This window comes from Pundamilia nyererei, unplaced genomic scaffold, assembly GCF_000239375.1.
Source record: "Pundamilia nyererei isolate P.nyererei 1_Seehausen unplaced genomic scaffold, PunNye1.0 scaffold00132, whole genome shotgun sequence".
NCBI classification, from domain to species: Eukaryota; Metazoa; Chordata; class Actinopteri; order Cichliformes; family Cichlidae; genus Pundamilia; species Pundamilia nyererei.
Genome location: NW_005187533.1, coordinates 839,700 through 867,097, shown reverse-complemented (window position 1 = coordinate 867,097; position 27,398 = coordinate 839,700). Strand labels below are relative to the sequence as shown.

The 27,398-nt window shown below is 39.1% G+C and overlaps 2 protein-coding genes across 6 annotated transcripts in view; one reads left to right on the top strand and one right to left on the bottom strand.

Moving 5' to 3' along the window:
* Positions 1 to 1,924: 1,924 nt before the first annotated feature.
* On the bottom strand, positions 1,925 to 4,335 carry dexi (Dexi homolog (mouse)). Of its 2 annotated transcripts, none has more exons than XM_013913440.1 (2): positions 3,329 to 4,335; positions 1,925 to 2,725 (listed from the first exon to the last, which is right to left on the bottom strand). In XM_013913440.1, the coding sequence occupies exon 1, from the start codon at positions 3,760 to 3,762 to the stop codon at positions 3,493 to 3,495; it is 270 nt and encodes an 89-aa protein (XP_013768894.1). In that variant the 5' UTR covers positions 3,763 to 4,335; the 3' UTR covers positions 1,925 to 2,725; positions 3,329 to 3,492. The 2 variants fall into 2 exon arrangements, with proteins under 2 accessions (XP_013768894.1, XP_005743568.1); XM_005743511.1 differs by having other exon boundaries at positions 3,407 to 4,335.
* An 85-nt stretch (positions 4,336 to 4,420) lies between these two features.
* Positions 4,421 to 27,398, top strand: part of clec16a (C-type lectin domain containing 16A) — a 53,596-nt gene continuing 30,618 nt past the window's right edge. Inside the window, exons 1-13 of one of the 4 annotated variants that reach the window (XM_013913439.1) lie at positions 4,421 to 4,708; positions 5,480 to 5,608; positions 6,231 to 6,364; positions 8,053 to 8,201; positions 11,298 to 11,403; positions 14,453 to 14,458; positions 16,457 to 16,580; positions 16,700 to 16,874; positions 18,597 to 18,647; positions 19,910 to 20,026; positions 25,398 to 25,698; positions 26,826 to 26,937; positions 27,093 to 27,193. In XM_013913439.1, the coding sequence (XP_013768893.1) occupies positions 4,635 to 4,708; positions 5,480 to 5,608; positions 6,231 to 6,364; positions 8,053 to 8,201; positions 11,298 to 11,403; positions 14,453 to 14,458; positions 16,457 to 16,580; positions 16,700 to 16,874; positions 18,597 to 18,647; positions 19,910 to 20,026; positions 25,398 to 25,698; positions 26,826 to 26,937; positions 27,093 to 27,193 (1,579 nt within the window). In that variant the 5' untranslated portion in view covers positions 4,421 to 4,634. The remainder of the gene's footprint in view (positions 4,709 to 5,479; positions 5,609 to 6,230; positions 6,365 to 8,052; positions 8,202 to 11,297; positions 11,404 to 14,452; positions 14,459 to 16,456; positions 16,581 to 16,699; positions 16,875 to 18,596; positions 18,648 to 19,909; positions 20,027 to 25,397; positions 25,699 to 26,825; positions 26,938 to 27,092; positions 27,194 to 27,398) is intronic. The other 3 variants (XM_013913436.1, XM_013913438.1, XM_013913437.1) reach the window with 3 other exon arrangements.

Below are 27,398 nucleotides of genomic sequence, written 5' to 3'. Positions count from 1 at the left end.
GTGTGTGTGTGTGTGTGTGTGTGAGAGAGAGAGAGGGGGGGGGATAACGGTGTTTTTCTGGCTATAAATTATACAGTACTGATTGCTGGTTACTTTTATAATAATAAAATGCTTTGACACTCACCCTACTACTATTTTTATAGTGTTTTCTTTCCACTGATGCCCCTGTGTTCACTGAATTCAATGGGTTTTTTGAAAAAAACCCTTCTTTTCACTTCCTTCACTGCATGTTTCTGTTCTCCATTTCGATGCAAACTGACCTTTAAGAACACTTAAGAACGTCAGTCTCTGCGTGCGCACTCGACGAAGTGATAAAAAACAAAATTACATTTGTGAGATACTTCATTACTAATCTCACACGTGAAGCATGAATTGTTGGTAATGAAAGAACTGGGTCGAGATTGAATCTCAACAAATAGAAAGGGAAAATACTGGATTCACATTATGAATAGACCTGAAAGTAAGCAAATGTCCATCTACAGTTCCTGGCAGCACCGCTTCTCGGAGTCGAATCAAATAACAGGCCGTCATCTGGCCGTTATCACGCAGAGCGTACTCCCACCACGCTTTGCAAATTCTAACAAATCTGAACACTTAGCATTGTTGGGGATTTCCATCATCGAATTGTGGAGACTTCAAAGAATTCCCACAATTTGAAGCCACTGCTGCTGTTCTCTGTTGCACTCACTCCCTCTTGTGGTTAAAAAGCAATATGACATCACGCTGATGCACATGATTATTAATAAAACCCTCACACCTGCAGAAATACACAAGCTGATGGTTTAAAGAAAGAGGCTACAAGCTGGCATTCGCTCAAAGTTTATTAAATACACAATGGAAAATATAACTCTACAGTTCATTTGAGCATGTGCATGTCTGCAAAGAAGCCAATGCGATGGGACGGCACAAGCACAGGTTGTATGTTGCCCGCGAGATGATGATGATGATGGTGGCCCTGAACAGGGTAGCATGCCTGGGAAACAGCATGGCCACTGACTTTTGTACAAAATTAGGAAATCTGTTACAGCTTCAGATGCTACTGTTTTCATACCAAAACTAAGAAGCACTGTTGTACTGACATTGGTCAATGAAAAGAAAGCCGCCTGCTAACATTGTTTACAGCATGAGACAGCGAGATTACACACTTCCTTAAATATTATCTCCTATTCACAGCCTTACCTCGTATTGATTCTGTTCCTGTTTGATTAAATTCCACATAAACGTATGGAATACACACAGTATTCATACTATATATTTTATTAGTATCCTGAGTTTTAGTGCCCTGTGGTCTAAATACTGTTTCCAAACACATGTTTTCCCTCCAAAAAAACTTAGCTATGGACATCTTGACAAAAACAACTACCAAAATATCACCAAGGCCTTAACCCACATAAGAAACGATTTGGTATCAGGTATCAATGATCGGCTTTTTGTTAAACTCTGGTGCCAACTCTCTGAAAAACATTCTTAAATTACTTTGTTTTCATCCATGTTCTTGAATCACAGCAAGACTTTTTATTCCCTTTTTCCCTATTAGTTAATTACACAGTGTGGCTGTGGATTATTATCTCCCTATATTGAGTGCTGACGAGGGAAAATACCAGCACCAGCAATCTCGGTGAAAAGCTGCCTAGCAAAATATAGACAATTTATATTTACTTTCTCCCCATCCACAATTGGCCAAGCTCATGGATGAAATGGTTACCTGTGAACCATTTCATTTGTATAACTATGTAACTGATCCATTGCTTGAATCCAGTTTATTATTGCTGTTGAGAATATACACTTCATAAAAAGCAGCTCTAAATTTGTGACAGCACAAGCAGGAGAACACAAGGAATTAAACAGCTGGCTCAAAATCCTCTGAAGACGGTCAGCATAATGCATCTCGTCTCTCAGTAAATTGTTTGGGTTTTTTTAAAAAAAAGAAAAGAATGAAGCCTTTCTTTAGAGGCTCCTTTTCAGACATTTGACAGGTTTGGCCAGCTGTGATCACAGTGGTCACCACTCCGCCTAATTACTGACAAACAAAGGGGTACAGCACTAAAGAAATACCTCTTTCTCGACACTTTAATACTCTGACTTGTGGTGAATGGCGTAGTGACAATATTAAAAAGTTTACGGCACTTTTATGTCCTACATCTTCCCCGCCTCAGTTCAGAGACAGTGTTATGCTTCACCAGTGCTTCCATAATTCTTAGCTGTGCTTCTGAGAGTAAGGGTGATGTTAGTGGACCCAAATCTCCGCGAGGATGTTCTTAAGAGAGAATTGGATTCTGTATTAGAGGATAAAACGGTGACTTAAGTTGTTCTGTGAGTGATTAAGTATTCATCATGCTTATTGGACATTGTTTTCCTGCACTTCACCAGTTCTACTGCCATATGTCACATTGTAGGACATCACACCGTGGCTGATGCGGCAAGTTTCAAACACATTTTGCTTTTAGAGTGAACTTCCAGTTCCTGGATAGATCCACATCCCTGGCAACATTAATTTTTCTTCCAAAGGGAACAGCCGTCTCTCTCCGTTCTCCTGCACCATGCTGTGCTTCCATTTTCGTTGTATCCAAAGCGAGGGTAGCAGAGGCCAGCGCTAACCTCTTGTGATTGCTTGATATTCTGCTGGGAACACACCTTCCCAAAGTGCTCTTTCCATCAAACAGTCACAGATCATAAGTCTGCAAGTGATGAATCCTCAGGCTACCTGCCTTTAAGTCGAGACAACCTAGAGACACAAAAAAACATTTACAATCATAAAAAGGTAGAGCTTTATTTTTAAATTTGACTTTATAACAGATATACTGGCTATTAAAGTGTGCTGAACATATGGTGCTTACTTATTGACTGTTGCAATCTGGTCCTTAGGTGTTTGGAGAACTACACAATCTTTGCCTCTGTACACCTCCACAGTGGATTTTAACAATCAAACAATCATGTGCAGACTTTCAGCTTTAAGTCAGGGATTGCACAAAAGTATTTAACAGTTTAGAAACTACAGCTGTTTTTATGCAGTCCTCCGTGTTCAGAGCTTCGATAGTAACTGGATTTTAAATTTTAAATGAAAGAACTGCTTGGATAAAAATCTTTTGTCTAGAAGTCTTGAACCCATGGAAATCATCACCAAATGAACACTTGAAGAACTACTTTTCAGCCTATGTAAATGGGTGACTATGTATAAGAAGAGGCTGTAATTCCTAAAAAGTTAATGCAAAAGAAAAACTGACAGTCTGTACTTCAATCACAGTGTCCTGGTGTATGGAATCAAAATTGCAAAACTATGACTGTCTAAATACTTAAACGTTTGACTGCACTTGTGCCATTTGCTTACTTTTTGCCTGATGTGCCTCTCTGAACAAAAAGCTTAAGAAGCATCCACTTTGAGGCATTTTCCCAACAAACTGCTGACCTGGGAGCACCAGCCTGACCTCTTGATCCCAGCAACATCATTATCAAAATCTGATTATTCCGTTTTTTCTTTCCAGGACCGCCTTGTCACTCCAGATATCCCTCAAACACATCCAGCTCCGTGTCCGTGTCATAGGGAACAGAGGCCGGGTCGGACAGCACCCCGAGGTCCACCAGTGCCTGGTCCATATCCTCAGGCAGGAATACTATCCCCACATTCAGGACGATGTACTCCATCAGGAAGGCATAATAGAGGATCAGGACGTTGACAAAGAACAGGCCCAAATAAAACATATATGGGAGTTCGTCCAGGAGCGATTCCACCGAATCTAGCTGGGCATAAATTTGGTGTGTCATAGAAAATAAAGAAAGCCACGGATAGGGGTTCTTGTGTATGTGTGTGTGTGTGTGGCCTGAAGTTGTTGCTGTCAGCGTTAGAAGTCTGTGTGGGTAGCTGGGATTGGGGCATCCATTTCGGCCCGTCCTGGCCTGCAACGACGATTCAGAGGAAGCCCTCAATGTAGTAGCTTATCTGTACGGTCCAGAAGAAAACGACAGGAAATCATGCGGGCTAAACAACATAAAGTCCATAGCTAATTATAACCAGAGGAACACATTCAAATATCACAGCCAGTTAGCTCGACGCATTCTTGGCATTGACTCCGTGAGTTTGTTGAATTCACGCCATGCCAGCTGGTGGCTAGAGCTAAAAAAAAAAAAAGTAGCATAGGAGTCGGTCTAAAAAAATGCAAGAAAACTACTGCGGACTTGTTGTTTACACACCCGGACAGAAAGAGACGAACTATTCACAAAAACACACGTCGAATTATTTATAGTTTATAATGTCCCGTCTTAACATTTCTGCCAACCGCATCAAAACAGTCCCAACCAGCAACCAACCAAAGCGTCGGCATTTGATTGGCCTTAGAGCTGTCAATCACCAAAACAGTTATGGTCGCGTGCTTTAACCGTCATTGATAGCATGGGAAGTCATTGGTTGTAGTTTTTTCTCAGTTCTACTGTAAACCCTCTCGTAGGGAAAAGAACTACAACTCCCTTTGCCCACGCTATTACGTAATGACCCCGCAGTGGCTACCATCACCGCCTATCACCCCCTGTTTGCTAAGCAGCTAGCCGAACGGGAAAGTGGGTGTAATGGATAGATACGAACACTAACACTAGCAAAACAAGGCGCCCGGCAAAATTGCAGTCCCATTAAAACCGCAACCATGTTTGGCCGGTCACGGAGCTGGGTTGGAGGACAGGGGAAAGCGAAAAATATCCACTCCCTGGACCATTTGAAGTGAGTAGTTAGCATGAAATAAGCTAATGTTAGCCTAAGTGGTCGCTGGTTGAAAACGACAGTCGTTTTTTTACCAGCGTTATATTTAGCCAAATATTTAGCAGTAGTGAATGTGTGTAAATGCATTTATTCAATCAAATTGTAATAAAGCAAGGATTACTGGATTTTTTTTATTATGTTTTGCGAGGTAAGTAAAATCTGATGTAGTCCTAGCAGACAAAAACCGAATTGACACTATAAATTAAGACGATAAATTAAGTGTTTAAATTAAATTTTAATCTGAATATCATTAATACACGAAGAACTGTATTTACCAATTTTGTAAAGCTTGCATGGAGGCTGAATTAAAAGAGCTCATGCTGGAAAACACTGGCTTTTACCAGAGTACGAAAACATGCATTCGTTTAACCCCAACAGGTGCATGACATTGAGGGGTGATTTCGATCAACCTGAATCAGGACATAAAATCCCGAGCCAGGGATCTAGTGAGGCTAAATGAGGGAAACCTCTTGTGTGCACAAGTTTCTAGGTTAGTGGTTATTACACGGCACTAGCCAGTAACAGCGCTACTGCATCTATCAATATTCCTTTGAAACGTTATTAGGTTTATCTAGCAGCTTTCTGCAATGTCACGCGATCAGTGCAATCTTTGTCCTGCTAGGTTTAGATACAGATATGTGAATGTTAATGACTTCAGTCAAATTTAAACAAATGGCTTTTGTCACCTCCTCTTTCACATTTTCACCTTATTTCTGTAACTCTCTCTATCAGGTATATGTACCACGTCTTGACAAAAAACACAACAGTAACAGATCACAACAGGAACCTTCTGGTGGAGACCATCCGCTCGATCACAGAGATCCTCATCTGGGGGGACCAGAATGACAGCTCTGTGTTTGAGTAAGTCCCAGTTCAAGTCTTAGTGTGCGATTCATCACTTTTAAATACAGATATGAAGGTGGTACTCTAATGTGGGAGTTAAAGTGACATCTTACTCTGCTATCAAAGTGATGATTTTAAACATTATCCAGTTTCTATGATGCAAAGTACTGAGGTGTTTACTTCTCTAAAATGAGAACCTAATATTAAACAAAGAATTAGTCTGAGATCATTTTTTTTAAAGGTGAAGTTTGCGGTCTGTAAGTGCAGAAAGTCAGTATATCGCTGCACATAAATTATGATGGTCTAACAGTGTTGAAATATTCTGGAAAGTAAAGTGAGAGTCAGCTGAGATGCATTTGGGTGTAGTGAGTAGAACAACTGCGATAAGAATAAGAATTACAGTACTGTGCAAAAGTCTTTAGCCAACACTCAGAGGTTGTTCAAGTGCACAGTGCTGTAAATTAAGAATACTGTATGAAAATGATAAATAAACACCTAACCATAATATTAGTAAGCAGGGTAATGTCTCTCTCTCTTTTTTTTTTAAAGACATTGTCCATTTTATGATGGTTGTATGTTATTCAGTCAACTTGAATTAAAAAAAATTTTTTACTTGCTTGTGTCTTATGTCTGTGACCAGTTTCTTCCTGGAGAAGAACATGTTTGCCTTCTTCTTGAACATCCTCCGTCAGAAGTCTGGACGTTACGTGTGTGTCCAGCTCCTCCAGACCCTCAATATACTTTTTGAAAACATTAGCCATGAGACTTCCCTATGTAAGTAGTATTACATCATTTCACTCTCTGACTAATGCTGCTAATAGACTGACATTAGTTTATGTTAGGTAACTATTAATAGAACTGTTAACTCAGGGAAAAATAAAGAAGTCTAAGGGGGTCATTTCCACTTTTGTCTTTTACTCTTTTCCTGTTTTTTGCAACTGCCTACTGCTTACCTTGTAAAAACTGTAAAAGCAGTAAAAAGCACTGACGGTATAAAGTCTGTGAAAACTTTCTTTCATGTGACTATGTTTCTAGCTATTTAGTTTGTGTTGTTAGCTAACAAATCCACAGTTTATCCATACATTAATGTAACTATATGTACTTTAAATGTGTACAGCTAATAATTAAACCGCTAACCATTTCTAATAATATACAACTTCGTATTCACATTTTTAGCAAGCTGTTGTTTTTCACTTAGTTGTTTATCCGTTGTTTTCTGCTAACAATTTAACAGATTTTTATACCATTAATTAAATACTTGAAATTAACATAATCACAGCTAGCTTCTTGAACCCTTTATTCTCTTTTCAACCGTATAAACTTTAATCGTGTTTCAATTTTTTTGTAAATTATGTTTTCTAGTACTACAGTTTATGTTCAGTTGTTAACAAACCAAGTCTCTACTTTGTACTTTAACTCTCTGTCTGTTAAGCAGTAAGTGGTTCTTCATTGTTTGGCTAACTGCACTGAAATGGGATAATCCACCTGTTAGCTGCAATATTCAGGTTTATAAAGCACTTTGTAAATGAGCTATGTGTGAAGGAGAATCTGTTTTTCTCAGGTGACAGGTGGTTTACTGGACCAGCAAGCTGAAGTCAAAAACCCAAGTCAATGAGGCCTGTTTTATACAATAAAATAGTCTCTCTTTTCCCAAGCACACCTAAACAGTTTACAACATAACAGGTTACCACATGGTCAAACATAACAAAGTTTCTTACTAACGCAGGAAAAATAGGTTGATGTATGCAATGGACAAAAAAACTATATTATTTTATTTCATAAAATAGTGCTGATTGCACTTGGCGAACATCTGATTTGCGAGTTGATCACGCGGCTCGGTGCATTCTGTATAAGAGCTTGTCGAGCTGGTGATTGAAACAGACTGTCCTTCACGCTGGTTTCAAGTGCTTTGCAAACCCGAATATTACAGCTAATACATGGCAGTGAGGGGCAGTACAACAGTGATCCCCTTAGACTGATTTTTAAGTTTTAGTCTCCTTATATTCCACTGAGTTATCGGTTCTAATGGTGGTTAGGTAACATAAACTAATGTAAGTCTGTAACTGGCACAAGATGGCACTAAACAAGTTCTAAAAACTTTAACTTTCAGCACTTATTTCTTAAATCCAACTTCACGGACAGTGTTAAATCTGTTACTGGGGAACCAAAATCTTAGTAGATTATATACTGTCCATTTCACAATGGGTTGTTATAAACATAAACTAAAGTTGGTATTTCAGCAAGGTGTTGCAGTCACCACAAGAGCTTTACCTCACCTTTGTTCCAATAACAGTGAAAGAAAACCTAAGGTAGTGAAATGAATCAGTCCACCTTCAGCTTTTAACACTGTGTCATTTTCTGTAAATGCTGAGCTGTTAGATAAATTGCATGACAATCTGGAGGCTTAATAAAAGCCATCTCTTCTCTGTACCCTAAACGTGTCGCCTCCTTTCTCATTACAGATTATCTCTTATCAAACAACCACGTCAACTCCATTATTGTCCACAAGTTTGACTTCTCGGATGAGGAGATCATGGCTTATTATATCTCCTTCCTTAAGACCCTGTCACTCAAACTTAACAACCACACCGTGCACTTCTTCTATAATGAGGTAAGGCTATGGGGGGGAGAAGGGATGATGTGAGAGAGGAAAAAGACAGGCTAACAAAACATGAAGAACCTTCTGCTCAGTGTCTGCATATCTTTATGAGAGATACGAGGGAGGGAAGGAAGTGGTGAAACATAAGACACTAAGGATGGAAGCAGTGTGCAATGAAGCAAATTTGTAATATCAGCCAACTGTCTGAAACTGCAAATGATAAAACTGGAATTTTTTTACCCCTCAGTAAGTAATTTTAAGGAATACATATAATACTTTATCTAATTTACTACACACATGCACTTATTTTAATATGAAATTATATACAAATAGTGCTTGGGGGACAGTTGTGCAAACTTCAGTTCACCTCCTTATTGTTAACTTTGTCATTACATTTTGCCACTTTTCAAACTCTCTTAGCAACCCACTGACAAATCAACTCAAAAGGAATTGTAGTACTGACTTCCTGTTGCCCTGTTGTAGGCATACTTTTCATTGTGTGAACTCTGTTCAGTGAGGGGCAGAGAGTAGCATGCAGCTGCACCAGCAGGCCGAGCAGGCTGTTTCCACATGTGCAGTGTTGTTTTTGTGGTTTAATGAGGAAGCTGTAGACTGCACAGGAAGAAATAAGGCATCTGAGTGGTTATTTTGTGTGTGTATATATAATCACAATTACTGCACAACACTTGAACTTGTGGCTGTGTTGATTTTGTTATAAATTCACAATCCTTAGAAATGAAATGCCTTCAATTAAACAAATAAAAACACTTAAAGTAAGTTTCAGTCTGGAACCGTATTTGTCACATGCATTTTCTGCCAGTAAAGCTTATCAGTGTGCTTATCCCAACATGCAGATTAGCAGCAGAACTTAGAAACAGAGCTTCTGCAAATCAGCAGCACATTTTCTCTGTCAAAATACTGGCTTCCTGTGTAGAAGCATTGATTTAAGAGATACTGCACACAGCAAATAACTGAATTTTTAGAACGTGGCATGGACACATTATTTCTTGGGCTTGTTTCTAAATCTATTTTTCTATATGATACATATTGTGTGTTTGTGTGTCATTTGTTTGCAAATGAAGTTTTAGATTGTTGCCAAGAACTCTGACCACACTATTCATTTGTGATGTTGCTAACCTCTGATGTTTCAGTGATATCTATAGTCTTTCCCTTGGCCTCTTTGTGCTGGGGAAAGTTATTGGTGTACTGTTGATGGTAGCGTTACCCCTGAAGCCAAAACCAGACCTGTTGTGTAGATCTGAGAACATTTGTCTTTTTAAGTTAACTATTACATTTTTGTTTTAATTTGTGTGTTAACAAATATCTAGTGTTAATAACCAACTTGACACATTGTTGGTCTAAAGTCAAATATTTTTTTTATTCTAAAAATAATTAAAACCTTTTTTACGCAGTTTATATTATTATATGTTATATAAATATTTGAAATTAATCTATTAGTTTGATTATCATTATTATTCATATTTTGGAGTCTTAGCTATAGTTTATTCTCCTGCAGATGGCGCCGTTTGATAACTGCTCAGCTTTCCTCCTTCTCAGAACTACACAAGTCACATTTTTAAAACTATTGCAAAAAGTCGGTTTGGGTTTGGTGTCAGGCTCAGAACTCCTCATTTGCTGTGATTCTGGGTGACTGTTTAAATGCTTGACTCGCAGCTATGACTGCCTGGAGGTCACAGCAACTGAGGAATGGTCGGGTGGACAATCGGGCACTGGCACAGAGAGAGATAACAGTAGTATCCAGAGTTATCAGGTTGTTGTGCAGAATTGCTAAATGGAGCGTGCTGGTATGTTGAGACGTGTTGAGCTTCTAAAATCTTATTATGGTTAGAAGAAGAAGTCCCTGCTGTTAAGCTCATTATGCTCAGAATTAAGTACATTGGTTTGTTCAAATTTCTTGTAGGAACTGGTATGGCAATACTAGAATTTTATAGTTAAAAGATGAAAAGTTGAAAAGTTAATGGCAAAACAAACAACACTGCAATGCCCACAAGATTATTATGAGTTATTATGAGTCTAGCAGTACGTGAGGTGGTCCAGGGGGATGTACTACGAGGGACGTTTGACACAGCTGGGCTTTCTTTAGCTTAGCTGGCTTGATTGGTATCACAACGGTGGTTATAAGGTCTCTGTTAAGTTGGGTTCTCTAGTCAAGGCACTGTGCACGCTCATATAAAAAGGAGCATTCCACAGGTCATGTGACCCTTTCTTCACACGCGAGTGCCACCTCTTCCAATCAGACATCGTCAAAGTAAAGAAAAATAAAAACCTTTCAACGGTGTTGCAAAAGGCCAAGAAATTAATGCTGAAGAAAATCATTAATCTGAAGAGCACACATAGCAATAAAATAACAGTTTAATTTTAATTGCATCACTGAGTGCACTCTCTGCTGTGCTGTTTATTTGTAAGTTGACAGCTGCACATTAGAGCTTTGAAACTTTAAGCTATAATAGTATCCAGTTTAAACGTTACTGTCAGACTGCTTAATAAAGGAGACATAGAAATCGCTTTAGATTGTCAGCGCGTAAAAGTCAAATCCATTAGAATTTGAATGTGTGTACTGTGTTCTAGTAGCTCCAATTCCAGCTGTTACTAAGCAGCAGATTAGAATCAAGGATACTAAGATTTAAAAAATATTTTCCGAACCACCAAATTTATGCAAATTGGTTTTAGTGATTTTCAGCTTAACAGTTTGCATATATGAAACTGCAGCAGACAATCTATAAAAAAAAGTGGTTCTTCCAGCCAGTTTAAAACGAAACTCTACAGTGATTTAGCCAGTGGGAAAGAGAGCCACTTGCATGATACAGAAAGCTCTTGATTTTAGAATCAACATAGCTCACTAACTTACTAATCTAGCTTTGTAGTGGACCCCTCTGAATCTCACAAAACAGTGTTTTGTATTTTCTCATTAAAACAACAGTAATGTTATAAGATTACTGCTCCTGTTAAGTTTTAACCTTCAAAATTCAGCACTCTTGTCTCCTTTAGCAGCCTTCTATCTCTCTCTGTGGTCATTTGCATCCTGAACAAAATGGTGCAGTGCCTTGTCTTGCTCACCAGCGCCCACTCTCTGTCTCCCACACACAGCACACTAATGACTTTGCCCTGTACACCGAGGCCATTAAGTTTTTCAACCACCCTGAAAGCATGGTCCGCATCGCAGTCCGAACCATCACACTCAACGTCTACAAAGGTGAGTGCCGTGAATACGCACGTGCACACGCTGCTTACATCCACACACTCTCACGGGATGCTGGGACCGCCTTTCTCTGTTCTTCCCTCTTCTTGCTGCTGCTTCTGGTGCATGAGCATGACTGACAGGTAACACTGTAACAAATACACACTAAAAAGCAGTCTGGCAAATTTTCTTTCTTTTAATGTTTTGTTGCTTATTTAGGGTCAACATGCAACCCCAGTTGCAAATAATTGGGGACAATGAGTAAAAATTTGGTAACACTGAAAGCATTGATTTGCAGATCTCAAAAAACAATAATTATATTCTAACGCTAATGGCAGCAACATGTTTCAAAATGTGGGGCATCTGTATCATATCTGTTCAAATTTGGATTCTTCTTTGCGTGATAGAACTTTAACCCACGTTTTTGGATGGCGCTGTGAACTGTGCTCACACACAGTGACTTTTGGAAGCATTCCTGAGGCCAGAATTATGCCTGTTTTTGATAGAGCACCGACTGAGAGCCCGGAGATCACGGGCATCGAATTCAGAGTTTTGGCCTTGGCGCTCACACACAAAGATTTCTCCAGATTTTCTGAATCTTCTGATATTAAGTGCTGTAGATCAGCGGTCCCCAACCTTTTTTGCGCCACGGACCGGTTTATGCCCGACAATATTTTCACAGACCGGTCTTTAAGGTGTCGCGGATAAATACAACAAAATAAAACTAGTACCGGTACTGAAAAAAATAAGATTTATTCATAACACACGTGAAAAGACCCAGGAAAACAGAGTTAACGATAAAAACGATAACAAAACAACGCTGAAAACCGATAAAAACCCTGAAAACCATAAATTTCTCACCTAAGCCTCAACTCTCGCGGCCCGGTACCAAACGACTCACGGACCGGTACCGGTCCGAGGCCTGGGGGTTGAGGACCGCTGCTGTAGATGGTGAAATATTTAAAGACTAATGTTCCATTGAGGAACATTGAAATTGTTCAAAAATTTATTAACAAGGGTTTTTTTTATTTTGTTTTGCTTTTTTCTTGTGCACATTATTGCATCTGCACATTTTTAATTCTAAACTGTTGCTGATTAACCTAATTAGTTGCAAAATGTTCTTCCAGCTGTTTCTTTGTAGCACCAATTACTCTACCAGCTTCTTACCTCCCCCCTCTTCGAACGTTTTTGATATCAGTTCCTGCCATCAAATTAAACATTATTCAGTGCTTTTCATGAGAGTTAAACTTTTCGGTTTTAGTGTTCGGGTTGAATCTGTCTTCTACTGTGAATAAAATAAGATTGGATTTTTAAGATTTGCAAATCACTGCATTCTGTTTTTATTTACGTTTTGTACATTATCCAAACTTTTTTGTAAATGTGGATGCACATCAAGGTCTGGATATCTTCCTGGTTATACGCATTAGCCTTTTTAGGAGAATTATTCATTACAAGATTTTGTCCAAGCGATGTTGTTATTTATAACCATGACATGTATTTACTTTTTATAGAATTCTAACTGGATATGATAATATGAATATTAGAACTTTTTATCCACACTTGCAAACTAAAACTATTTATTCTTAACGTTTTTAAGATTCTCGTGTTATTGTTTATAGTCCCTGGAAAGCTAATTGAATGCTTTTACACTTAAGATTTCATTTAAAGTAAACAAGAAACATTTTGATGTAAAAATCTAAATTAGACAAAATAGCAGACTTGTTGTAGTTTTTGTTTTTGTTTTTTTGGTTCTAATAAAATTACCTGAGGTTTCAACACACAGGGTTAAAGTTCACAATAAGTCGTGGTAGAATAAACGTTACAATCACCATACTGTAAACAGACTCTTCACACAGTCCAGCACCATGCACAGTTAGGTGTTGAAATCCCTTCACCTGTAGCTCTGTCATGCGGGGGGCTGCAGGTCTTTCAGAAAGACTACAGAAAGCAGTAGCAGTCTGAACATCGACACCTTTTCAGCAGCTTTTTCAGCAGCAGTGTTTCTCCTTCCTGCCGTCAATGTGCGATCCTTGTGCGTCCAAGCTGTCTGCATTTCATTGCAGGGGAAGCTGGTATTGCCTTGTATGGTTTTGGCTTCTCTGTACATGTCATGCTTATTGTCACCTTAAATGAAACAGCTGCTCAGTGTAAAGGCTTTAAAGTCTCACAAGCTGTTGCCTTGTGTCCGTATCTGTCCGTCTCGTCCCGCATGTAACACTTTGTTCTGTACAACATGGCTTTCTTCCGCCGTCCATAACATCCTGATTCTAACTCCCAAAGGTACAACTTTTTTGAACAATATAAGAACAAAAGTCATTTATAAATCAATGTAGTATTAAAGGGGATGTGTCATTGCTAAACTGACCACGGGCTATGCTTTAATAAGGAATCTTTAAAAGCATCATTTTAATGTAGCAACTCTGACTTCAAGTCTGTGAGATTGTCATGGGACCACCCACAACATCTGAATTTTAGACTGCCTACTACACTTGTGCATAATAATAATTTAATTGTGGAAAACCCTTTGCTGATTTAATAGTTGTAATTAGTTGGATTTTTAGAGTATCACAACACTAAAAATATTGCAGTGAAGGTTACTTCGTATTGATGCTCCTTAATGATTCCTTAGGACATGCCTTGCAACAGATGGCCACCTGAAAAAGGATTTAATTCAGAACCCAAAGCATTTAGTCATTGCATAGAATCAAGTTTTCTTATTGTGCTGATTTTTCAAGTAATGTAACTGTTCTTTTTGGGGGTGGGGGCTGCTTGTTTCAGTGTCTGCTGTTCACATAATCCTCCGTAAAATCCCAAAACAAGTTTTAAATATGTACATTACATATGCAACTCCTTTTCCAGGTGTGCCCTTGCTATTTTTTAATAAATGTTTGTGAGGTCGTTCCCAGCCTCCACCCCTCCACAGCCGCCCCTTTACTCACATTGAACCTGTGTCTGTTTTCCCCCCCCCCCCCCCCCCCCTCCTTTATCAACAACCACTCTTCCTCTTTTGTCTCTCCCCTCCCTCTTCCTCCTCTTTCTGCGCGTCCCATCTGCCTAACTCCAGTTTCATGTAAGTTGGTTCCATTCATTCAGTCTTTTTCTCAGGGCTTGGTATCCTGTTCAGTTTCTTTACAGTTACTCTTCTTCATGTGTTGAATGATGTCAAGACACCTCAGCTCTATAGTGTTAACTTAGTCTGGGGGTTTTGGGGGGAGCTTTAATGTGAATTGTTACCCTGCCCTGCTTGCTCCTAATGGTGTATTTGTTCTAAATGTATGGAGTATTAGCATCATTCTTTTCAATCATTCTGTATCATCCACTTCATTCGTGCAGTAAAAAACAGTCTCATTTTGTCTCTTGGGTTTGTTGTTCCAACAACCTAATTTTCAGCTAAGCCCCACATGTTGGTTTTTATTTTGGTGATGGGCTCAACAGTTTTGATCACTGTGGTTATTTAGTCAGTGTCTCCCTATCCATTGTGTAATTCATGAATTTAATTTGGCTGCTCATGCATTACTTGTCTCAATTTGACCTGTCTGGATTGGAAGTATAATAACCATGTGGTTTTATTTGCATTTAGATTTTCCATGAAAAAGTGTTACTATAATTCGACTGGTGGTGTTTACTACAGGATGTTGCTTTTGTCATTCACCTAAGTCAACACTTAAAGAACATTTACTTCTGTGTTTCTTTTGATTGTCTGTTTTCCCCTGAAAAACCCTTGTATGTTCAAATTAAATTAACAAAAACAAAAAACAAAAAAAAGTCTATTATTGGAGGAGTTCAGTGTAACTGTGCTTGTTAAAGTTCTGCAGTTAGACCCATAAGCACCAGAAACCATATTGACTTGACCAGATTTTTTTTAACCAGTTTTTTTTCTCTAAATAAGCAGACCTGCAGAACTTTGATTGCATTGTCAGGTTTTAAAAAAAAATTTCAGCTTCCAGTTAACTGTGAACAAATTCACTTTGTTCTGTGTATATTTGCCCCAAATAAAATCTGCGCTCTAACACTGAAAGGCTCGCAATATAATAGAAATAAAAATTATTACAGCAATAGGACAGATAGTTTCTTATTTTCTAGTATTCTTCCCCAAGACATGGCTAAGCCTCAATCTAATCTGACTGCAGGCAGTGCAGTGGTTAAAGACTGACCGATTTATCAATAAAAATAAATTAATATTTAAGTAGTAAAGACAGAGGAGAAATACTTTTCAGGCATGCTTTCAGCATTGATGTTGCATAGTTTGGCCACCAGAGGGCACTCTGCACCTGCCTCTTGACAAAACACGTGAACAAATGATCCAAGTAGAATGTTAACAACTTAAATGATTCTTTACTAATAACAGATGTTTAGGAAACTTTTTCTGGTTTGTTTGCCTGGAAGAAATAAAATATCAGCAAATATCAGTGTCAATATTAGCCTTAAAAATATCGGTCAAATTCTAATTGTGGCTAATAATCCTGGAGCTGCCTTTCTCTAAACAGACGTTAGGAGCAAGCCGAAGAGGTCAGGCCCATCCTTCAAAGCTTTTTTTATCCTTCTTTAAATTTGCAGGCCTCAGTTGAATAGCATAACTTAAAGCAGGAAATCAGACTGTGCACCCATTTGATGCACACTCATTCCACCAATACAGTGGTAATCCCAACATATGTAAACACACCTAATGTGTGAAAACTGCTCTTACCTAAACTGGCCACCTCTCAAGAGGGTGCATCTGGAAAGCTCAGGCCACAAGCTTGGGTTAAACAGAGCAAAAACTGATTGGCAAAGCATTTTATTCTTGACTAATTAACATATAAAAGGGAAATTCATCTGGCTTTATTGATAGTGGATTGACAATTTGTGTCCTTATTTTGACCCTTTGGGTATTTTTTTTAAAAATAATTACTTTTTAAAATCTTTTAGTAAGATCATCCTTTATTTTAATATGCTTTTAAATGTGTATAATTATCTGGTTATATTCTGGTATTCCTCGAGGATCACATGTTTTGTGTACACATGAATGAGTCTTTGTATTTGTTGAACTGACCTTGATAATAACTCTCCATGCCTCTACTCTCTCTAGTGGACAACCAGCACATGCTGCACTACATTCGAGATAAGACCGCGGTCCCATATTTCAGTAACTTGGTCTGGTTTATCGGCAGCCACGTCATCGAACTGGACAAGTGTGTACAGACGGATGAAGAGTAAGTGTTTTTCTCACTGTAGCCTCTAGATGTCAGCAGTGTCCTTGTTTGAAGCCTTGATCTGGCTCATGCTTATTATTCTATGTTATATATATTTATTTATTTTCTGTCTGTCTTAGACATAAAAACAGGGGGAAGCTAAGTGACCTGGTAGCAGAGCACCTTGACCACCTCCACTACCTAAACGATATCCTCATCATCAACTGTGAATTCCTTAATGACGTTTTAACCGACCACCTCCTCAACCGTCTCTTTCTGCCACTCTATGTTTACTCTTTGGTCAGTCCTGAGACGGTACGTTACTCTGGAGTGCATTTCTGAATACATCTGGTTAGACTGATGTTCACAGGTTCAAAGTTGAAGTGTGTGTTGTGTTAAAGTGGTTTCCTCCTTTCATTTCACACATGCAGTGTAGTACGGTTCTATTCCTAAGCTAATTATCAAGTTGAAAAATTAAAAAGTTGAAAAATGTTCAGTTTGCAGTAGTAGTTTTTTTTTCTTAGCTTGATTAATGACTAACCAGTGGTTTTGCTTGATCACCTCAGAAAAGCTATGAGTTAGAATTTACGGTTAGGTTAGGTATTTGCCAGTTTGTGCAGGTGGTGCTGTGTGGGTGACATAGAGGTTACCACTAGGTTTTGAGTTCAAACCATTCAGGGGCCTTTCCATGTGGAGTTTGCATGGTCTTCTGTGCCTGCATATGATTTGGTAAAATCTTAAATTACATAGAACATAGAAAGTATGCCATATGTGTGGTGTAAAGTTCTTCGATTGGTCAGTAAGCCTTTTAATACTCTCTCCCTCTATCCCAATAACACTATATATCATTATAATGCGTTTTCTATAAATTCAGTGAATAGTTATGTAATCACCGTATGAAAAGTACTATTTCTTTTTTTACATTTAAAGTAAATAATCAAAAATGAAATAAATATGGGCCTTATGTGGCATTATCCCGTAGTGCAGGGGTGGGGAACTCCAGGGCTCAAGGGCCGGTGTCCTGCAGGTTTTAGATGTGTCCTTGATCCAACACAGCTAATTTAAATGGATAGATTACCTCCTCAACATGTCTTGAAGTTCTGCAAAGTCCTGGTAAACAACTAATCATCTGATTCAAGTGTGTTGATCCAAGGTGATACCTAAAACCTGCAGGACATCGGCCCTTGAGCCCTGGAGTTCCCCACCCCTTCCAGATTTACACACTAGATGACCACACACAACTTCACTCTTCACTCTGGCTATCATTACTGCTCCTGTATGGTTGTCGGGAAACTTGACTCAAATGCAGAGTGTCCTAGCACACTGTTAAGTTCATTCAGAGACGTGTTGTTTTGTTCTTCCACATATCTTTTGCATAGTATGCTGCATTGCAGACACTCCTAATATAAATGAGGCAACTCGGCTTGTGTGAAGTGTTTTCAGCTGGGCATCGTATACCTGGGGTCGAGTGTTTTGACCAATGCATGAAACCATATATATTTATGAATGCAAGTTGTAATGACTAGTTATCTTGATCTTTATTATATGGTGTGCCACAGAGAAAGCCTATTCTAACATTTAAGTGTAAAGTTTAGTTCGAGCACCTGACAGCTTATTTTTGCTTCTCATTCATAAACTCTGCATACTATTTTACACCGTGGTGACTATTGCAAATCGTCATATAAAGCAATGAAAAAATATTGCAACATGTTTTGCAACAGCACAATGTTTCATCATCCAGTGTGTTGTGTCATATCACACAGCCCTAACATATCTATAAAAAAACAAAGGTGAGCTGAAAAGATTATATTCCAGGTGAAAGCGTAATTATTATGAGTTATAAATGCAGATAGTTGAACATTAGACAGTTAAAACACTGTTTAAATCAAATTTTCTTTTGACATGATAAATGTTTACTTGTTTGCAATATGGGTCATGACTGTTATACTCGTACTACTAAATGATTATCACACACATTATGTTCTTGTTGTTATTATATATCACCTTAAATCTTCTTGTTTCTTTCTCTCTCTTTAGTCTGAAGAGCGGAAGATCAACCCTCAAGTGTCCCTTTATCTGTTGTCTCAAGTAAGTTACACACACACACACACACACACACCTGCCTGCCTGCTGACACTCTTGTGAGTGTAATCTTGCTGTGGCTGCTTAATCCGGTGGTGTATTGTCATACAGTCAAGCTGCTCTTTGTAAAGCCTTTTCTACTAGCTTTATTATGTGAATAATGGAAATAAAACTTTACTTTATGCTGCATTAGTTATTACTTACACCTTATTATTACTTGCTTTAACCAACTTTTACCTCCTGGACTGTCTTAGTTCTGCATGGAATACATTCAACAAAAGTCCTGGAAATATTCCTGAGATTTTGATCCATATTGACATGACAGCATTACAGGTGCTACACATCTATGATATGAATCTCCCGTTCCACCACATTCCAAAGTTGCTCTGCTGGATTGAGATCTTGTGACTGTGGAGGCCTTTTGAGTGCATTGAACTCATAGTTCTGGTCAACAAACCTGCTTAAGATTATATGAGCTTTTTGACATGGTGCGTTATCCTTCTGGACACAGCCATCAGAAGATGGGTGCACTATAGTCATAAAGTATCAGCAACAATACTCTGGGAGTGTGCACGAAAATTTCTCCCGCACCAGAACTACCAGGAGCCTGAATTGCTGATACAAGGCAGGATGGATTCATGGAGAAACTCATCAGACCAGATGATATTTTTCCAATATTATGTTGCCCAATTTTGTTGAACCTATGCTCCAAATTCTAGGCTCAGTTTTCTGAGTTTTCAACAAGTGGTTATTTGAGTTACTGTTATCGAAGTTATCGAAGCAGTCTGGCCACGCTCCTATGACCTCTGACATGAACAAAGCAGTTTCTCCCAGAGAACTGCTGCTCACTGGATATTTTTGTTTTTAGAGATTATTCTCTGTAAACTCTAAAGATGTTTGTGTGGGAAAATCCCAGCAGATCAGCAGTTTTGGAAATGGTCAGACCAGCCAGTCTGGCGCCAACAGCCACGTTCAGAGTAGCTTAACTCACCCCTTTCCCCTATTTTGATGCTTGGTTTGAATTCCTTGCTCATGTTTACATGAATTCCTGCCAGGTATTTGCATTAACACACACTTAATAAAGTGGCCATTGACTGTAAATCGTGTCTTAAGGGAGCCAGTTATATTTGTGTAATTTGCAATGCTTACATGTTGGTGCAGATGATCATGTCTAAATGAATTTTTAACAGTATAATTTATTTTCTGATCAGCTCTAGTGGCCCAGAAACTGATTTTACTTATTTTGTGTTTATGTTCTTGTTTTTCAGGTGTTTCTAATCATCCACTATCAGCCACTGGTCAATGCCCTTGCAGATGTTATTTTCAACGGAGATCTGTCTGTATTCACCACACCGACAGATATTCACAGCACGCACAAGAGCACGGTAACACACACACACACACACACACTTTGACTGTATATGTTAATGTACTGTAAACTGTACTGTACTGTAACAGGTAAAACTGTGAGTGAGTACAGCATACAAACAAGAAATGTGCACACTCACACCTACGAAGCAACCGCATGGACACATACACAACACACACACACAGTTGTGTTCCAGAAGTGTGCGTAGGTGGTTGTGAGATCGAAGGGTCATGGTTTTCTCCATGATTCACCCACATCAAGGCAGCAATATGCAAATTACTTGACTTTTCTTTTTCTTCCCTTTCCATTTTTTGAACACTCCTGATTCCTGTCGTGCTCTCTGTCTTCCTGCCACAGCGTTGGATAGCAGCATTCGGTTTCCTTTTACTGCTCCGTGCCCTTTAATTTCCATCTGCATATTCTTGTAATTTCCCTCTTCTTTTCTGCCACCGTTTTAATCTTCCCCTTTCATCACCTAATGTTCCCCATCCAGTTCCCCTCACCTCTCATTTTCTACTCTTGATTCAGTTTCTCTTCCTTCATCGCCCCGCCCCTGCTTCTTACATTTTTTTTTGACCATCTGCTTTTAAAGCCAGGTGGGTGTGCCGAGGTAGTGAGCGTTTCTGAGAACCCTTGTGGTTATTCTCTGTGCTGAGTGTGTGTGTCTGTGCGTGCGCGCGCAAGAGCTCTCTGGCTGTTGTAAGAAACGGCCTACCTTTTCAGTGAATATAACTAGAGGCGTGATGTCTTCACAGCTTTGGTGTACCACAACAGGAGGCAGCCAGACCCAAATACGTACCTGCCAGATATTCATTCAAGATCACTTTCCCTGTTTATATATTTTTCTCTTAAGTAAAATCAAGTAGATTAACAAATCATATTAGTTGTGTTTATCCATGAGTTACTGTTTTCTTTTTTTACCGGGGGTAATTTATTTATTTTTTCCGTTCCACTAGGCAACACAAATTTGCGTTTGCACATTAATTATTCTTTTTCTGACTGATTGACATTGGTAAGATGGATACCGGTGCAGGTTGTGTGATTTACTGGCATTTACCCTGCAGCAGTGTATTTGGCATTTTGTTCTGGTGCATGTAAAAACGCTAATGAGCACATTAGTGCAGCGAACAAGTGTTATGCATGCCACGCATTTGTGTGACATCACCATGGTTAACTGAGGAAGTTCTACTAACTATTCCTAAAGATGCCAAATAGATACTCAGAAGTTGCACTCGTATCTGCTAAATCACATGTACCGTGTTATAGATTGATTTATTGTAGATAAAACAGCAGACATATGAGGTATGGGCTCTGTTTTTGCGCAGGTGGTCAAATGGCACCTCCTGTTCGTCTTTGATGTGGCAGGAAATTAGGTCACATGATGGAACACTGACAGAGCTGGCTCACCTAACCCAGATCTCTTTCCTGGAAGAAGTGTTTTCTCTCTCTTTCTCTCACACTTTTGTAGATGTGTTTACTTGCAAGTGCACCAGTTAGATACATGTTTTTGATATTTGCATGCATGTGGCAGTATTTTTTTTATTTTTTTGCGTAACGTAAGTTCGTGCAGTTCGTTTACTGTGCAGGAAAATTGGGTTTATCTTTTGACCTGCAAATGGCACCCTACTTTCAAGCGGGTGTGTGTGTTTGTAGATATGTCGTGCATGCTCCCTGACCTCCAGTAATTTCTCAGCATTGGTTTAGACTGCGAGTGGTTTACCAGAATATAGTCAGCTAGCAGGTGTGACACGCACACACACACATACATACACACACACACACACACACACACACATACATGCACACACACACACACACGCACACACTGATACTGGTTTGTGGTTTGTCTCTGACAAAATACACACTGTGTTTTTAGCAGTAACTACAATGTAATCCTACCAGTAACACACAGTGTATGTGAGTATTTTTAAAGCATGGGGAAAAAACCTAATAACTAAGGTTTTCTGAATTTTAAATTAAAAAGTGTGAAATAAAATAATAGTGGCAACATGTTTAAGACTTTAATTGTTACAAGAATACCTTTGTGTCATAAGAAATTAATAAAAAAGAAAGAAAAGATGGAGGAGAAAGGGCCAAAGCGAGGGTTTTAAATGATGTATATAAATATGCAGCTTTTTGCTGTGATTCATCCACAATACCTTCACCAGAGGTTGATGGAGAGAAACTGATACTGGGTTTATCCTAGGCACACATTTGAATAAGGAGGATGGTTTCAGACACCTGCTCGTATGTAAGTGCATGTATGTTTTGACGTGGTCACGTGCTCATGTTTGTGTTTGGTGGTTTGTGTTAGCACAAGAACTTCAGTGAAATCAGGCCACCCAGTTTCAGTGTGAGATACAGAGTTTTCTTCCTCTCGGTGTAAGAGCAGGTGAATCTTTTCACGAAATGAAACCAGAGAGAAAGGATTATCTTGGAATTCAGTCCTGTTTCGCATCATCCCTGAAGCCATTAAAGTGTGTGTTTTGTATAGTTTTATAGCCACTACCATCATTATTGTAATTCCTTAATAATCTGATAAATACTTACTAAATTAATTGCTAAATCAGAGGATGAATGAAATATATCAGTTCCTTTTACGATGTTCCGTAGTTCCTGTTTTTGCAATGAGTTGTTGAAATAGTGGTTGCTCATTTGCAAGTGCATGGTTAGCATATGTACAAGTAGTCCCCATGAGCCCCTCTTACTTGATACTGAAATCTTTTTTTATTTGCAATGGGAGCCAATCAGAGGACCGATGGCTTAAAGGAAAAAGTAAAGGAGCCAAACGGCTTGTTTCAAACAGTGAAGGATTGCACCAAGGTTTGATAAAAGATCAGGAAGGATGCTGTTTCAACTTAATCCTGCTAAGCTTCTCTGGTAGAACATAAAGCTGAAAATACATGGATCAACGTGGATCTCAGAAGATACCTCGTCATCACTTTCTTATAATTTCTAAAAGAGAAAAAGTGCTGATAACAGTAGTTGCTCATTAAATATCAATCAGTTAGTTAATAGATTAATTTGCTAATTATTGGCTTTATACAGTAATCACCCACAAATTTAAGCTGTTTATAAAACCCTAAACCAGCTCTGACCTATAAGGACATGGTGTGCAGAAATGTTAACACGGGTAACACATGTCGACGTTACATCAACATGAATATGAGACGTTGTTTTCCACTCTTAACTGTAGTAAGGAGTTTGTGATTAAAACGTGCAACAGGAAGATTGTCACAATTACACATGTTATACTTACTGTAAGTGACAGCCCTGACAGCACTGCTCAGCATTTTTTTTTATCATTTACCAGTTGTTTCCTGTGGGATTGTGTGCATGTGCATTTTGGTGTCGGTTTGGGGGCTGTATGTGGAAAGTGGGTTTCTCAAAGTTCGAGTATGGCCACACAGAAGGGCCTCAAAGCGCGTGTGTGTTTTTGTGTGTGTGAGAGAGGAACTAGTCCAAAAATGTATGAAGTGGGAAGTGGCTTTTTGATTAACATCAGTGTATGTTTACTGTAAGACTTTGTAATTAGTGTGACAATAAATAGACACAAGTAAAATTATATATAGATGGAATTAAATACGCAATTTCTGCAAATACTTGTGTTCATGTGTTAATTTTTTTTCGGGGGCTTATCGCATTTCCTGTTACCACCTGACAGCTTTCCTTTGTTGTTTCTCTTGTTTGGACCACTGCCTATCTTTTGCCCTGCCAAAAAGACTTAAATACATGATATCTAGTTTACATAACTGATTTTAATTGCCCTGCAAGTGGGGCTGTTGGATATAACGATATATATCGGATGACGATATAAAAACATCTATCGTTTCATTTTACGCTATCGTTTGTTTCGTGGTGTCGCAAAATAAACTGTTTACGGCAATATTTTTTCATCGTTTTGATGGTCACTGTAGAGGCTATATTAATTTCTTAAAGTTCTCTCTTTCTCTTATATTTAATATAACCACACTACGAACGGACAAGCGCCTGTTTTTATGCGTTGTGGTTACCAACAATGACGGTAACAGCATCGCGTGTCCGCTTGTTTATGTTCCACATAAACCTTTCATAGTAAAGCTCAAGATCCTGTTGAGACTTTTCAAAATAAACTGAATCACGTGAAAGAGCAGATTTACGGATGAGAATTAAAGAGCTGTCAGGTGCTAAAAAATAAACCTTAGACTCAAACGTTAGAACAGGCTTTTCTCTGCAGCACGCCGTGTAATAAATACTCAGAAAGAAAACGGCGGCCTTTACACCTTTTGTCTAAAAATGTATCGTTTCATGCATCGGTTAAAAACACTCGACTCCAGCTACATGATGCGCAGCTGGAAACACTTCCCGCAAGTCGAGCTGCCCGAGATTCACAGAATTTACAGAAAATGTTACATTTTTGTGATTTATATCGTTATCGGGACGATAGAATTCTTATATCGGGATATGAGATTTTGGTCATATCGCACAGCCCTACCTGCAAGGCTTTCTCTTTGTGCACCTCTGGGCTGCTTTCTGTGCATCTGCTGTTTTAGATGGATGTCCTGTTGTGAACACACGTGTGAGTGTTCACAGTCAAATTTCTGTTTTGCAGAAGTTTGAAGTCTACATACTTGACATGCATATCAGCAGTCATTATTGCTGGGTCTCTAGCTTAGAACCCAGAGAGCAAACAGCAGCTTTGAGGATAGGAGTCAAGAATTTATGAGTCTAAAGATGTTCGGTCAGGTGAGGAGTGCAGTTGGGAACATTTTCAACAGCTCATACGGTTATTCATAGAGTCATACTGCTGACTCGGAGTAATGACTACTGACTACTCTGATATCCTGAAGCATCTAAAAGAAATGACTCAAACTTTGTTACAAGCCATCAAAACATTGTACCCCAATCGCATTGCATTTAAAGTGCAAGAATTTTTAAGCTGCACCAATGGACTCTTCTCTCAACACCAGCGGTGGTCCTCTGATTTGAGCTTGAGTTTCTTTTTCTTTTCCAAAAGGAAACTCTTGAGGCTCTCTGTTTTGAAACAGTGGAGAAGTTCAGGCTTGCATTGCGGATACACATGTGAAACTTGTCAGAACTGGACTTCCACAGGTTGTTTTAAAAATAGCATCAGCACTGAAAACAGCCTAGAGGTGCACAGTGAGACAACCTTAAAAATTTGATCGACCACAAATCAGAGCATCAGGAATTCCTTTGGCTTTTTATGGAAAAGTTTTGTATCTGTCTTTTGGATTGCAGCTCGTACATTTGTGATGTTATTTTTAAAACAGTTTTGAAGGTTATGGTTATGTGTTGTTGACTAAAATAATAACTGAGTGATCCACAGGTGATATATTCCTTTTCTCCTCATACCCTGGCCTCTGTCCTGTTTTGCTTCTATCCATCAGGCAAGTGCGGGAGGTATGCGCCGCTTCATCAAGCCTCCGGAGTCTCTGGAGCGCTCACTGGAGCTGTCCCGCCATCGTGGCCGCAAAAGAACACAGAAGAGGCCAAACTACAAGAACCTGGGCGAAGAGGAAGATGATGAAAGGGCTGGGGGCGGAAGCAGCAGTGCAGGAGGAGGACTAGAAGAGGGCTGGGATGATGACAGTGGCAGAGGAGGAGAGAGGGAAAAGGGAAAAGGTACAGAGGGAATAGGAGCAGGTGGGAGTTCTAAGGGAAGCAGAGCGAGTGGGGAGACGGCGGAAGGTGAGTGTGTGTCTCGCTGGACACAGCAGTACAGGACTGTGTTTGTGAGTGTTTCTTCACTGCCATAAATCCAATGTGGTCTCCCATGCACTCTGGTTATCCTCAAGAGAAAAGAGAGAGAACTCTTTAAAGAAAGAACACCTGACATTTTTCACTGGAAATGTGGTGGCTTTGCTGCTTTTCATTTGCAGCTACAAGAAAATGCTGTGTTTAAATTTATATTATACAGCCTCATCATTTTTTTTTCAGGAAATAAAAGATTCCTGGAAAAAGTAACAGGAGTAAAAAACAGGCAACGCTGCACAATCAGAACAGAAGCCGTCTCTTTAGCTTGTTTTAAGATGAGGACTCCCTCTTTTTGCTGCATCCTCTTCTTGGCACCATTTAATTTCCCCATGATCATCATGGCTACCACTGATCTTGTGCTGAGCACAATCCACGTAGCGGTATTGGTTCCCACAGCGATACACCATCCATCCTGTGCTCCTCATCTCTCCGCCTGTCTCTCACTCCTGCTCTGTGTGTGTGTGTGTGTGTGTGTGTGTGTGTGTCTATATTAAAATGTGACCATTTCACGCATCTGAAATGATTCATTTTTTTATGCTTTGATTTATACTGAGGCATTAACAGCTTCAACCTTTTTTTTCTTTACTCATTTTTTTTAAAAGCACAAATGTGGTCATGGGCTGCAGGGGAAGATGGTTTCAGAATGACATGAGTACCATTTGGGATGGAACAAAGACGCCTACCACTGTTAACTGATAAAACAAGTGATAAAATTACCAACATTTTAAAGAATAAGTTTAAAAATAGATCTGTTTTTCTTCATAATAGATTTAAATATTCCTTTGTCTATTGATGTGTTACTATAAATTACTAATTTTAACCTGCTTGCTCTAAATACTGTGAGGAACACATGTGAGGTTTCCTGGCAGCTTTAGTACGTTTTAAGACCTTCACACTTCAGTTGGTCCATACGTTTTAGAGCCTCTTTGTTCCGTGTCTGTAAGTGTGCTAAATTTGTGATGTGAATGATACTCTGTGAGGTAGGTGGTTCTCCAAATATGTGGAGATTTATGTAAGTAAATACTAAGTATGCATCTCGCGGTGTGTGTGTATCTGTGCAGAGATAGAAATGGTGGTGATGGAGAAGTGTAAGGTGTCAGAGCTGACAGAGCAGAACATCACTGATGAGGAGAAGACAGCTGCAGCTACTCGCACACACACACAGAGGAGCAGGTACATGCACGCACACACACAAACACAAACACAAACACACGTGAGCGCAGTGCGATGTAAACCTCATCTAAAAGTCTAAAGAATTGAAAATGGGAAAGACAGAATTGTTAACTGAAGCTATGTTCTCTTTGTTGTCTCTTTCTCGCTCCCTGCAGGCCGTTCTTAGACATGGTGTACAGTGCCCTTGACTGCACCAGTGACGACTACCATGCGCTGTTTGTCCTATGCCTACTTTACGCTGTCTCACACAGCAAAGGTAAGCAAAAGCTCACTGTTAACATCATCTGTCCACAGCACTTCCAAGGAGGTTTTGTCATACCCAGATATTCCTTTGCAGGCTTGTGATGTTTACTTTTTAATAAGATGGTTTTTATCTTGCTCTAAAGGTTCTAGGAGTCATAATTTAACTTTCTACAATTGTTGTCATCTGGTAATTCTTAATGAAATTGATTAAAGACTGA